This window comes from Halichoeres trimaculatus, unplaced genomic scaffold, assembly GCF_033239565.1.
Source record: "Halichoeres trimaculatus isolate MK-OKI-2021-1 unplaced genomic scaffold, fHalTri1.1 fHalTri1_scaffold_17, whole genome shotgun sequence".
In the NCBI taxonomy this organism is placed as follows: domain Eukaryota; kingdom Metazoa; phylum Chordata; class Actinopteri; order Labriformes; family Labridae; genus Halichoeres; species Halichoeres trimaculatus.
This window is the reverse complement of record NW_027437195.1, coordinates 31,289,312-31,302,868: the sequence shown is the minus strand read 5'-3', so window position 1 is coordinate 31,302,868 and position 13,557 is coordinate 31,289,312. Positions and strand designations below refer to the sequence as shown.

General features: G+C 43.9%; 1 protein-coding gene across 1 annotated transcript; it reads left to right on the top strand.

The window, feature by feature from the left end:
* Nucleotides 1-524: 524 nt before the first annotated feature.
* On the top strand, nt 525-12,766 carry LOC141806128 (interleukin-6 receptor subunit beta). Its single transcript, XM_074691393.1, has 14 exons — nt 525-632; nt 1,088-1,235; nt 2,971-3,164; nt 4,807-4,970; nt 5,135-5,300; nt 5,401-5,483; nt 5,825-6,056; nt 7,683-7,871; nt 7,965-8,069; nt 8,472-8,618; nt 8,736-8,867; nt 8,988-9,084; nt 9,196-9,277; nt 11,440-12,766. The coding sequence occupies exons 1-14, from the start codon at nt 575-577 to the stop codon at nt 12,052-12,054; spliced, it is 2,412 nt and encodes an 803-aa protein (XP_074547494.1). The 5' UTR covers nt 525-574; the 3' UTR covers nt 12,055-12,766.
* The last annotated feature ends 791 nt before the right edge of the window (nt 12,767-13,557 follow it).

The following is a 13,557-nucleotide window of genomic DNA, read 5'->3' as shown; positions in this document are numbered from 1 at the left end:
AAAAAAGTAAATAAAAAAATTGTAAAAAAAAAAATGTCCAAATTATTTTTTACTATTTTTTCTGAGAAAAAAATTCTGACATTTAAAAAAAAAATAGTAAATTAAAAAAGGTCCAAATTATTTTTTATTTTTTTTTCCGAGAAAAAAAAATCAGAATTCTGACATTTTAAATAAATAGTAAAAAAAATTTCCAAATCATTTTTTTACTATTTTTCTGAGAGAAAAATTTAGAATACTGACATTTTATAAAAAATTGTAAAAAAAATAAAAATAAAAAATTCTTTTCTTTTTTTGTTTTTGGGCCTGATTTTGATCTTCTTCAAACCACCAAACCCCTTCACGAAGGCAGATTGAACAAACCAGTTTGTTTCGATGTCTTTCCTCTCCTGACATGCATCAATACTCAGACCATGAAGCTGAAGCAGAGACGGTTTGTGGTGATAGTTGTTTGAAATGATGCAGACTGCTCCTTTAAAGAGCGATCACCTGTGTCTGTTCAGGTGCAGGTGCTGGATCTGGATCTGGATTAGTGTGATGGGGCAGTGAGTGAGCTGGGACAGAGCATTAGGACTTGATGGAGCAGAGCGCGGCTGTGATGTGGACCTGTCTGCTGGGGGCCACATTCGCCCTGGGTAAGACTCAGAGTCCTCTTTAACCCTGAGACACCATCATCTGAATGTGACACCCACACACACGTGTTGTAAACTCAGTGAGGCAGAGCCGACCTCACAGGTGAATGAGAGCGAGTTGGATCCTGTGGGAAAGTGGAACGCTGGCAGACGCCCTGCAGAGTCTTGTCTGAGCTGCTGGTTCAACCTCGGGCTAAACTGCTCTGGCACGCAGTGAGAACGTTTGACAGATCAATGATCCGTGTGTGACCTGGTTAGACTGATTTTAGGTTTAATTACACTTAAATGTCAACCTCGTGGCTTAGGCAGAAGCTGTAATTTGAGACGTCAAAAGTAAAATATTTAACTGTTTCCTTCCTGATTATCCCCTCCAGTCACAAAAATAGCTTTGATAATCTTCAGATTCATGCCTTAAGTTCCTTCTTTGAGATTCCCATCATGCCTCTCTCCTCCTCCAGCTGCCTCCTTGACATCCTCCAACACAGACCCCAGACCCCCCAGGCTGATCGACTGCGTGTTCATGAATCGAGCCAACGTCACCTGCCGCTGGGAGCCAGGGGACCCTCCAGCAACGCGCTACACTCTGCAGGTTCAAAGGATCCCAGGGTGAGCTGAGCTGTTCCTCTGAGGCGTGTTTTAGACCTGTTTCACTTCACAGGAGGGATCTAAAGTTTATTCTCCACTGTCATGGATGTGATCTTCTTCCAGCGCTAATCCAGCTGAAATTTCTCCAAATGTTGGTCGTCTGTAGGTTTCCCTCCTCAGCCCAGTTCATGTGTTCCTGATGATGGATCAAAGAGTTCAGACTCTGATCCATCAGTCCGTAGCTCCATCGTCCTGTCTTCAGGAGTCTGTTGGTGGGCTCTGATGGTCCAGCCTCTGGTTCTTCTTCTGCCTCTGTCTCAGTGATGGAGGTCTTTCTTTCTTTCTGCAGTCTGACCTGTCAGAGCTGCAGCTCAAAGTCTCCTCTTCACAGTAACTGAAACTGAAACTGAGACTCTACCACCTCTTTGAAGCTGCTGGCTCTCAGAAACTGGTCTTCTGGTCTGGTTTGGATCTGTCAGTCCTCTTCCTAATTTTTGAAAGTCACCAGAATTCTTGACTGTAAGCAAAATTCTAGAATGTCAATATTATTCCTGAATGACATCAGAACTGTGGAACCGTGTCAGGATTCTAGAATGTTTTCAGGATTCTCAGTTATGACCAGAATTCTAGAATGTTCCTCAATTTCTCAACACTGTCAATATTCTACTCTGACCCCAGAGTTCTAGAACATTTCTGGGAATTTTTTTTTTAAACATCACCAAAATTCTAGAATGTCGCCAGTATCCAAAATTTCAATATTCTTCTTGAATGACGCCAGAATTATGGAACTGTTTCAGAATTCTAGAATGTTTCCTGAGTTATAGATTGTTTCAAAGATTCTAGAATGTAGCTTGATTTTTAGAACATCATCAGAATCTTAAAATGATGTCAGAGTCTCAGTCCTAGTGTGTGAGTGTCTCTGGATGCTGAAGGAAACTCGACTTTGACTTTCTCTGACTCCATTTCTCTGGAGCAAAGACCTCTTTCTGGAAATGTCCTGATGCTCTATCTCTCTGTCGGCATGAATCGTCTTTTCCTGCTCAGTTTTTGGAGCGTGACTTGACTTTCTGCAGAACAACACTGTTCGGTAACGCTCACTTGTTGGTTCGCTCTAACAGTAAACTGCGTCTGCTTCACCAGTCGTGACAGTTTGTCTTACAGAGAGACTCAGATCTAGATGTAGCTCTCGGCGGTGGGCACGCAGGAAGCAGATATTTCTGAGACGTCCTCTTTATATCTGATAGATGTCGTGTACCGTGAATTCATAGTGTCCAGCGCTGAGCAGTGTCTGAAACATCCTGGCAGCAGCTCTGCCTCCTGACTGAATCCTCTGAAATCACAGATAACCAGGTTATATCCAGACAGACTGACAGTGATTGATTCAGACTCCCTGATGAAATGTGTGTTTGTGCCTCTGCAGGGTGTTTACGACAGATTCAGAATAACCCTGTCAGACTGGATCAACAACAGACACCACTCTGTTTTTACATGTTTCCCTTTGTGCCAGCGTAACTTTGATATTCAGTCTCCCTCTGTGTGAAGACGCTCAGTGTGTGACTCGCTGTAGAGCGCCTGCTCACGTGAGGCTATGGTGATCAGATTCACTGATGAGATAAAAGTGTTAAAGCTCCCTCTTCACACTGAGGATAAAAACATTTCTCCACCTCAAAAAAGTCTGAGGGTTCCTGTTCCCTGGAGGGGAGACTGAAGTTCAGGTGTGTGTGTGTGTTTATGAACCTGTCTGTGTGTCTTTAAGGATTCGCAGATTGAACATCTCCTCCAAGCTCCCTCTGACCACCTTCAGCTGCACCACGTCAGGAAGCAGCTGCACCGCGGCGCTGAGCGGATCCTCAGTCAGCTTCACCTTCTGCGTCAGCGTCACGGCTCACAGCGCCAGTCAGAGCGAACACGCCACGTCAGAGAGACGCTGTCAGTCCGGGAGACTCGAAGGTACGACTGAGTCCACCATCAACACACACTCTGACCTGTCTCACTCTCTTTGACCTGTTTCACTCTCTCCGACCTGTCTCACTCTCTCTGACCTGTCTCACTCTCTCTGACCTGTCTCTCTCTCTCTGACCTGTCTCACTCTCTCTGACCTGTTTCACTCTCTCTGACCTGTCTCACTCTCTCTGACCTGTCTCACTCTCTCTGACCTGTCTCTCTCTCTCTGACCTGTTTCACTCTCTCCGACCTGTCTCTCTCTCTCTGACCTGTCTCACTCTCTCTGACCTGTCTCTCTCTCTCTGACCTGTCTCACTTTCTCTGACCTGTTTCACTCTCTCCGACCTGTCTCTCTCTCTCTGACCCGTCTCTCTCTCTCTGACCCGTCTCTCTCTCTCTGACCTGTCTCACTCTCTCTGACCTGTCTCACTTTCTCTGACCTGTTTCACTCTCTCTGACCTGTCTCTCTCTCTCTGACCTGTTTCACTCTCTCTGACCTGTCTCTCTCTCTCTGACCTGTCTCACTCTCTCTGACCTGTCTCTCTCTCTCTGACCTGTTTCACTCTCTCCGACCTGTCTCTCTCTCTCTGACCTGTCTCACTCTCTCTGACCTGTCTCACTTTCTCTGACCTGTTTCACTCTCTCTGACCTGTCTTTCTCTCTCTGACCTGCATCGGTCTTGTTAACTTGTCTCACTCTCAGAGTTGTCAAGAGACTCAAAGGCAAGACTGAGTCATGATCAAGCATGTTTCTGCCCGTCTCACTCTCTCCAACCTGTTTCACTCTGTGACCTGTCTCACTCTCTGTAACCTGTCTCACTCTCTAACCTGTCTCACTCTCTCCAACCTGTTTCACTCTCTAACCTGGTTCACTCTCTAACCTGTCTCATTCTCTGTAACCTGTTTCACTCGCTGACCTGTCTCACTTTCTGTCCAGTCTCACTTTCTCTGACATGTCTATCTTTCTAACCTGTGTCACTCGCTGTCCTGTCTTACTCTCTCTAACCTGTTTCTCTTTTACCTGTTCGAAGCTCTCTGACCAGTCTCACTCTCTAACCTGTCTCACACTCCTTTACCTGTCTCACTCTCTGACCTGTCTCACTGTCTTTAACCTGTTTCACTTTCTCTTACCTGTCTCACTCTTACCTGTCCAACTCTCTCTGACCCGCATTACTCTGTGACCTGTCTCACTCTCTCTTACCTGTCTCACTTTTTCTAACCTGTGTTACCATCTTACCTGTCTCACTCTCTCTAACCTGTCTCACTCTTTCTAATTTATCTCACGCTCTCTGACCTGTCTCACTCTTTTGAGCCCGTCTCACTTTCTCTAACCTGTTTGTCACCTGTCTCACCCTCTGACCTGTCTCACACTCTCTCACCTGTCTCATTTTCTGACTTATCTCACTCTCTTTAACCCATCTCACTTTCTCTAACCTGTCTCACTTTCTCTAACCTGTCTCACTCTTACCTGTCCAACGCTCTCTGACCTGTTTCACACCCTTTTGACCTTTGTTTTTCTCTCCTCCCCTTCCCTCCTTTACCTCTTTCTCTAACCCCCTCACATCCCTCCTTCCCTCCTTCTCTCCTTCCCTCCTTCTCTCCTTTTCCTTCTCTCTTTCCCTCCATCCCTCCTTCTCTCCATCTCTCAGTGGAGTTACCGGCTGTGGCGTTGAGCGCCGTGAAGCAGGTCAAAGGTCATCCTCGGTGTCTGAATGTGACCTGGAGCGGTGGGCTGGTCGACTTCCCCGTGTCTCTTCCTGAGATCAGAGCGGGAAACCTGACGTCTCAGATCCAGTTTACAGAAGGGGGACAGGTCTGCACCCACCCCTCTCACACAGACCCCCACACAGACCCCCACACAGACCCCCACACAGACCCCCACACAGACCCCCACACAGACCCCCAAACATCAGGAAGTGGTTAGAAACATGGGAACATCCGTCCTGTGGTGACTCGTCTCTGTTTCTGTTTCTGAAGTTTGACGTTCAGGTCCGGGACGTCGCAGTGAGGGACAGGAGCTTCCTGGTTTGTGTCTTCAGACCTGATACGTCGTACAGCGTCAGGCTGCGGCACCGCTTCATGGGCGCCACGAGTCCCTGGAGCCAGTGGAGCAACGAGGTCTGGGGAGGGACGGCGGAGGACGGTGAGAGGACGCTGAGACACTCCCTGTCTGTCCCCTCAGCTCCTGTTATCTTTCATTTCATCGTTTCTAACGTGTGTTTCTTCTCCTCTGACTCCTCCAGCTCCCTCTGCTGCTCCCGCTTTCTGGAGAGAAGTGAAACACGCCGACGAGAGCGGCTGGAGGCCGAGCTCCCTGCTGTGGCAGGTGTGTGTGTGTGTGTGTGTGTGTGTGTGTGTGTGTGTGTGTGTGGTGAAATGTGTGAATTTGAGTCATGACTGCTCATATCTCTCTGAGCTTTACAGTTTAATAACTTTTGGATGTGATTAGTTTTCAATCACTCTCTGTTTGCTCATAATTTGCTTTAATGCTTCCAAGAAATTACATCTTCATTACCGTATAGACAGATTGGAGGCAGAGGGTGTGTGTGTGTGTGTGTGTGTGTGTGTGTGTGTGTGTGTGATTTTCTCTTTAAATGAACTCTGATTTAAACATCCATCATCCTCCTGCTCTGCTCTGTCTTCGCTCTCGTGGCGTGCGGCGTGCAGCCCCTGCGGCGCTCCGTAGCTAACGGCAGAGTCCTCTTCTACAACGTGACCTGTGAGACCAGCAGCAGTCACGCACTGAGGGATCATGGGAGCTGCACAGACCTGGATCACAGCGTTACGTCCTGCAGCCTGCTCCTCCCCGCTGGACGCTGCTCCTGCTCCCTGACGGCCTCCACCTCCGGAGGGGCCTCCCCTGAGGCTCACGTTTGGCTCCTGGGGGCCTCTGAAGCAGGTAGGGCCTGGTTGTGTCAGAGCTTCATCCTTCAGGTCTTTAAACTTCTTCATTCAGAGCGCAGGTTATTTTCGTCTCAGCCTCGGCAGGTGTGTGGAGGCGGCGTCTGCTCGTCATCCTCTAAAGTTTAACCTGTCACTGTGTGACTACGACACTCAGACAAAACCGGCGTCTTCAAGGTGACAAAACAAGAATCGTTGCTTTCACGCAGCGATGAGTCGACGCAGCAGCTGTTTCATGCTCTGAATTGTTCCTAAGTGTCAAGGTTTCCTCTGATTCAGTTTGTCTGTACGCCGCGGGCTGCAGCTGTCCGCCTCCTCGGAGCTCCTCGCTCTGATTGGTCGAAGCAGGATCAACTTTATAGTTAAAAAAAAACTTCCTGTGCAGGTGTGAGCGTGTGGATCTCATCCTGCAGTGAAACAGGGAAGAGCTTTAACAACCAGGAGTATCTGAAACATCTTTTCTGTGTTTGTTTTCTTTTTTGTTTTTGTGTTTTTTTGTGTGTGTGTTTTCTCTTTTGTGTCTTTTTTTCTTTTTTGTGTGTTTTCTTTTTTGTGTGTTTTCTTTTTTGTTTGTGTGTTTTCTCTTTTGTTTTTTTTTTTCTTTTTTGTGTGTTTTCTTTTTGTGTGTGTGTTTTCTTTTTTGTGTGTGTTTTCTTTTTTGTGTGTTTTCTTTTTTGTGTGTGTTTTCTTTTTGTGTGTTTTCTTTTTTGTGTGTTTTCTTTTTGTGTGTTTTCTTTTTTGTTTGTTTTCTTTTTTGTGTGTTTTCTTTTTTGTGTGTTTGTGTTTTCTTTTTTGTTTTTGTGTTTTTTTGCGTGTGTTTTCTCTTTTGTGTTTTTTTTTCTTTTTTGTGTGTTTTCTTTTTTGTTTGTTTTCTTTTTTGTGTGTTTTCTTTTTTCGTGTTTGTGTTTTCTTTTTTGTTTTTGTGTTTTTTTGCGTGTGTTTCCTCTTAATTTGTTTTTTTTTCTTTTTTTTGTGTGTTTTCTTTTTTGTTTGTTTTCTTTTTTTGTGTGTTTTCTTTTTTGTTTTTCTTTTTTGTTTGTTTTCTTTTTTTGTGTGTTTTCTTTTTTGTTTTTCTTTTTTGTTTGTTTTCTTTTTTGTGTGTTTTTTTTTTTTGTGTGTTTTCTTTTTTGTTTTTGTGTTTTTTTGCGTCTGTGTTTCCTCTTTTTTGTTTTTTTTTCTTTTTTGTGTGTGTTTTGTTTTTTGTGTGTTTTCTTTTTTGTGTGTTTTCTTTTTTGTGTATTTTCTTTTTTACAGGTGTTTTCTTTTTGTGTGTTTTCTTTTTTTTTCTTTTTTGTGTTTGTTTTATTTTTTTTGTTTGTGTTTTTTCTTTTTTGCATGTGCTTTTTTCGTGTTTGTGTTTTCTTTTTTGTGTGTGTTTTCTTTTGTGTTTGTGTTTTCTTTGTGTGTTTGTGTTTTTTCTTTTTTGTGTTCGTTTTCTTTTTTGTGTGTGTTTTGTTTTTGTGGTTTGGTTTTGCACTTCAGGGCCACCGTACATTCAGCGTCCAGGCTCAACACGAGGCTGTTTCCAGCGTGTGGTTTCAGACTCTGCTTCAGAAACAAACAGCAACGCCACAGAAACGTCTCTCATCCATGTTTATACCTCCTCAACCCTCTCTTCCCTCAGAGCCTCCGTCCCCGAGCCTCCTCTCTGTGACGCCTCTGGACGACAGCAGGTTGGACGTGCGTTGGGCGGCTCCGGCTGGTTGGTCGCCTGGTGGCTACGTGGTGGAGTGGCGTTCTGTGACAGAGAAAAACAGCAACGTGCTGCGATGGAGGCGGCTGAACAGCTCCTGTACGACTGTAGTGATCTCAGGTGATGCTCTGCTCCTCGTGTGTGTGTGTGTGTGTGTGTGTGTGTGGAGAAAAGGTTTTATCAGACGTTAATTTGACCTTTGTGTCGTTTCAGAGGGAGTGAGGCCTCTGGAGCGCTTTGCTGTTTCAGTCAGAGCGCTGTACGGTGAAAAAGGGGCGGGGCAGAACAGGACGGTCTACGTTTACACACGCCAAGGAGGTATGGTGATGGAAAATCTATGATTCAGTTTCATAATTATGTCTCATTTGTTTTAAATGTCCTCCTCTCGTGGCGAGCGCTTCAGAGATCTCAGAGATCCAGGTCAGATCCTGTTTCATGATAAACTGAAATAATCTCCATCCTGATCCGTCAGACCAGACACGAGCAGCCGCTTTTGAAGAAACCACAAACCTTATCATCCCCCCTGTCATGAAGCAGAGATAGTGAGTTAGCTACTTCTCACACCAAGCAGAAAACTCATGACGTCAGGGATAGAGGAGAGAAAACTGCAGTTCATGAAGCGTCCACTAGGGGCTGGAGTATTTCTATGCACACTGAGGTTATGATGTCTGCAGCCTGGTGCATAAACCGCCTCCTCCTCTCCTCTCTGTGCCTGTGCAGCGCCCTCTGCTGGTCCTTCAGTGGAGGTGAAGCAGATCTCAGGCAGCACGGTGAAGCTCACCTGGACTCCTGTACCTGTGGAGCTGCTTCACGGCTTCATCCGCAACTACACCCTGCACTTCACATCAGAAACACAGCCAGCCCGCAGTGAGTCCATAAATCTGGACATAGGCTTTCATAAATGTTTTAATTATCATATAAACATATAAACACTCCTCTCCTCCTGTGTGTGTGTGTGTGTGTGTGTGTGTGTGTGTTGGTCAGGTGTGTGTGTGCCTGCTCACACTCTCAGTTACTCCCTGAAGAACCTCTCTCCTGGGGTCTACGACATCTTCATGCAGGCGAACACCGAGGCTGGAGCCGGAGCAGCTGGACCCGTCACTAATGTGCACATAGGTGGAGACTGGACACACACACACACACACACACACACACACACACACACACACACACACACACACACACACCCTAAAACATGAGTCACACAGCTGATAGTCTAACCCTGTGTGTGTGAAGGCTCTGCTGACCTGTCCGTAGTGGTCTGGGTGGTCCTCCCTCTCATCCTGGCCTCTCTGGGGCTGGTGATGGTGGCCTGTTTGGCTCAGACTAAGATGTAAGCTCCTCACACACTGACTCTCTGAAAACACTCGCTCTGTCTCTGCCTCTGTGCTCCGAGCACGGCTGAAACTCCTGTAATAATGAAACGTGTTGATCATCCCCACAGGGTGAAAGAGAAGCTGTTCCAGGACGTCCCTGATCCCTCCCTCAGCAGCTTGGCCCACTGGACCCCAAAACCTGCTTTAGAGGTAACGTCACTTCCCTTAGTCCTTAAAGTCCCTGAGAGGAGTTTCTGAGGGATCCTGAAAAAGTCTCCCTTCAAGATATCTGCCTGATCTGCCTAAAACACCAATATAGGTTATTCCTGAATGATACCTCTCAGCTTCCTGTTCGTCTAAGTCTCCATGACAACACCACGACGGCTGATGAAGTTTAGCAGAGAGAAGAGAGATCTGTGTTTTTCTCTGCTGAAAACGATTTCTGTGATTAATTTTGTAGTGATGGTGGACACTGGAGCCTAACTGTCAGACAGAAAAAGGACAGAGGAGCAGAAGAAAGAGAAACAGGAGAGAGATAGAGCACAAGCTAAAGGCTAAAACAGAAGCTAAAGGCTAAAACACAGGCTAAAGGGGAAAACACATGCTAAGGGCTAAAACCCAGGCTAAAAGCTAAAAAACAAGCTAAAGGCTAAAAGACAAGCTAAAGGCTAAAAAATGAGCAAAAGGCCAAAATACAGGGGAAAAAAACACAGGCTGAAGGCTAAAACATTAGCTAAAGGCTAAAACACAGGCTAAAGGGTAAAACACTGGCTCAAGGAAAAAACACAGGCTAAAGGGAAAAACACATAAGCTAAAGGCTAAAACATGAGCCACTAAAGGCTAAAACATTAGCTTAAAGCTAAAACATGAGCTAAAGGCCTAAACACAGGATAAGGGGAAAAACACAGGCTAAAGGCTAAACAAAATCTAAAGGCTTAAACACAGGCTAAAGGCTATTGCTATCTCAAAAATTAAGAGGAAGGGTTGGTGGCCTTCTAGAGAAGTTGCTTTCCAAAACCAAACTATCATCAATTCCATGTTTCCTCCATTATTGTAAAAATATCAACACAAATCAAAGTTAAACTTGATGTAAAGCATGAAAACAGAAAGTGTTTGATCTGATTTTCTTTGTTGAAAACCCTGAGGTAGCTAAAGCAAGATCATGACATCACAGTTTTACGTCTGGTTGTGAATGGGCCTGTCAGTGTGTTCTCACAGCAGGGGGTCAACAATCTAAACAAACAAATAAATAAACTCAGAGAAATATTTGAAATAAAAGAAGCAGATATTCTTAAGGGATTTATCTCCTCAACAGAGTTTTGGGACCCTGTATGATTTTATTTTGCTAAAGTTGTTAAAATAAAAGAAGAAAGTCACAAAATTGTGGAGTAGAAAATGAAAATTGATCTTTTATTTAGCAGCTGTTTAACGTCACATTCTCCTAAAGCCGATGGTTTCTTCAGTAGAGCTGCAGATCAGCCTGTAACAGATTTTCCCCTACAGTGTTTCTATTCCTGTTAGGACATGACAAAAAAAGGTTTTCTTTCTTTTTTTTAAATATTTGATGAGTTCAGAAAGTTACAGATATGCATCAGAGGGTTCTTAAGCTCAAAAACTATAAATAATACAGTTAGTTGAAATGTTTACAAAACATGTTCAAATGTTTTTCACAGCATAAAAAGAAATATTTGTTCATAGAATTACCAAAGAGCACTTTTTTTACGTGAAGGTCGTACTGAAGAAGAATTAAAACACTTCAGGAGAAAATCTGAACACAGGCTTTTTATATTTCATTCATCGTGATGTTTTAAAATTACAACCACTAGATGGCAGCAGAGGCAAAATGCATATTCTCCTTTAGCAACCAAAAAGTAAAGTAAATGAGAGTTAAATAATATTTTTAGGATGTTTCTGCCTTTATTAAATGGAAGGAAACAGGAAGTGGGAGGAGCATGCAGACATTCTCTTCAGAAAATATAAGGAACGATAAAAACAAATCTGAAAATGAGTCTTTTATCAGAGAAACTCAAAGTATCATCATTAATAGCTTCATATTTAGATTATTGATAAAGTTATTTAAATAAATTTTCAAATACAGGAAATTTTCTCCACAGCTGACCAAAGCTTAGCTAAAAAGAACATTTAATGAACAATAATTAACTTGTTGGGGTATAAACATCATCTCGTTACAAAGGGAGAAACTCTCCTCTCGGCTCAACACTTCACATCACGTTTTCTTCACTTCATCATATTTAGTGTTTCACTTCCTCACGCTGCTGGAAAAAGAGTCTGACCACGGTTTAGAGTGAGCGGTGGGAAAAGCTGCAGAGATCTCAGATCCTGATCAGAAACGTGTTTCTGTCTCCTCTCAGGGCTCGGCGTGGCCGGCAGCTGCTGGGAAACTGGAGCTGAGATACTCTGAGGTCGTTCTGCTCGGGGAGAGTGAGCTGCTGGACTCAGACCTGTCCTATCAGAGCGTGCGTCACCTCCACACGTTCTCTCTGAACCGCTACGCCCAGCTTCCAGCTTCAGCCAATCAGACTCCTCAGAGCAGCACGGAGTCAGAGAAGCTCACGGAGAGCCTGACCAAAGCCAGAAGCAGCTCTGATGCTGCTGTTTACTCAGACGTCCTCCTCTCTCCGACTCTTCAGAGCCAGCAGGAGCCTCCTCCTCCTCCTCCTCTTCCTCTTAGCGTCAGCGTCGATGGCGTGGAGCCACAGCTGGAGGGAGACAGAGCTCTGAACGTGTCTCCACACTCTGAGTCTCCTCTTTCCCAGAGCTCTGACTCCAGCAGCGTCTCCATCTGCTCCGTGTCTCCTCCCCGTCAGGCCTCCTTTGAGAGCGTTTATAACCCCGCCCCCTCGCTGCAGCCTCGCCCTGACCACCTCTGTGGGACCATGTTGCTCTTACCGTTTCCTCGCCCTGTGTTTGTGGACATGACATACTGTGCGGCGGGCTACGACCCCTACGTGTCTCCTGCCGTGTAGATTTATGAACTTTGATTTAACTTTCTTAGTTTGACCTCCTCTGACTCATCTACCTGTGAAACTTGAATCTGATGAAGAGTCGTGTTGTGACTTTGTGATGGTCAGTGTTACTGTAAAAGCTTTTAGTGAGAAGTTGCATTAAGAGAAATCCTCAGCGATGACACGCAGAGATGTTACCGTGGAAACAGGAGGAGCAGCATGCACACGGTTTAAAACCTGCAAACATCCTGAGACATGGAGATGTTTGATCCAACCTTTAAATGTGAACGTTATGTACGGCAGCCTGCAGTGGACAGACTTTAACTCTCTCTATTTTCTGTCTTGAGCAAAGTGTTGAAATGTTTACAGTGAATTCATTTCAGTCTGGACCTCTCTGGTTACGGTTTATTAGCATGCACAGTCAGAGAACAGAGCCAGCGTTAGTGAGGTCTTTAAAACGTGTTTTTGATGATGTGATTTGTCGTATTTTCGTGTGACGACCTTAACTTGAAGACTGAAGAACGTCAGGAACTCAGAGTGTGTTTTTCTGATGCGTTTCTCTGTATCTCAGTCTATGAACGTGTGATTTTTCAGCCAGAAACAGAATGAAAGCTTTACTTTAGTGTTGTTTTGTGTTACTTTGTTCGCATGAATTTCACCCAAAAGAGAGAAAAAGAAAGTATTTTATGAAAAGCATGAAGTAATGAACTGAATATTGCAAATAAACTATTTCCTCTACATCCTGTGTAAAAAAAATCTGTCCCTGCTTTCTGAGTCTGAGTACAAGAGCTGCTACGGAAGCCCTAAAGGGTCATCATTAAATACCTTTGATTGTTTAGTTTAGACTCAGTTGTCGTATTTATCTTGTTATCTTGAAAAGATGAATGCCTGGGAGTTTCTGGTGACTGAAAAATCAAATCAGGAGGTCGTGCTAAGCTAACCACATGAGCTGCTAAGTGAAGCCTAATTCAGTGTTTCTTGTAAAATTGTCTCAATGTTTTGAAGAAACTAAACTTTATTTTCCTGTGAAAACAAGATAAATCATCTTTAGGTTTTATCAAACTTCTTTATCAGGCTGCACTAAATGATCTGCGTCTCCTTCCTGACTCCTGAACCTCTGTTTACAGTGCAGTCCAAGGTTATTATAGTTTTGGATTTTTCATTATAGTTTAGTTTTAGTTAGTTTTGACATTTTATTTTCCATTACAGTTTAGTTTTGATTAATTTTAGAGCGGGCATTCTGTTTTTTATTTAGTTTTGATTTTTGCAACAAGGCTTAGTTTTAGTTTAGTTTTAGTTTTTCATACCTTATTAACCAGGTGCAGGATTCAAAAAGGTCAGAGTAAATATTTTGTAATACTGTTTATTTTCAGTCCAACATAGTGCTCACTGCTCAGTTAATGCTGATACTGAACTGTTGGCTGCTGCTTGAAACACAAGGAAATAATATAAACTTTTTATAAAAATATAAACATAAATTATATAAAATAATTTTAACATAAATTAAAATAAAAAAAATATAAT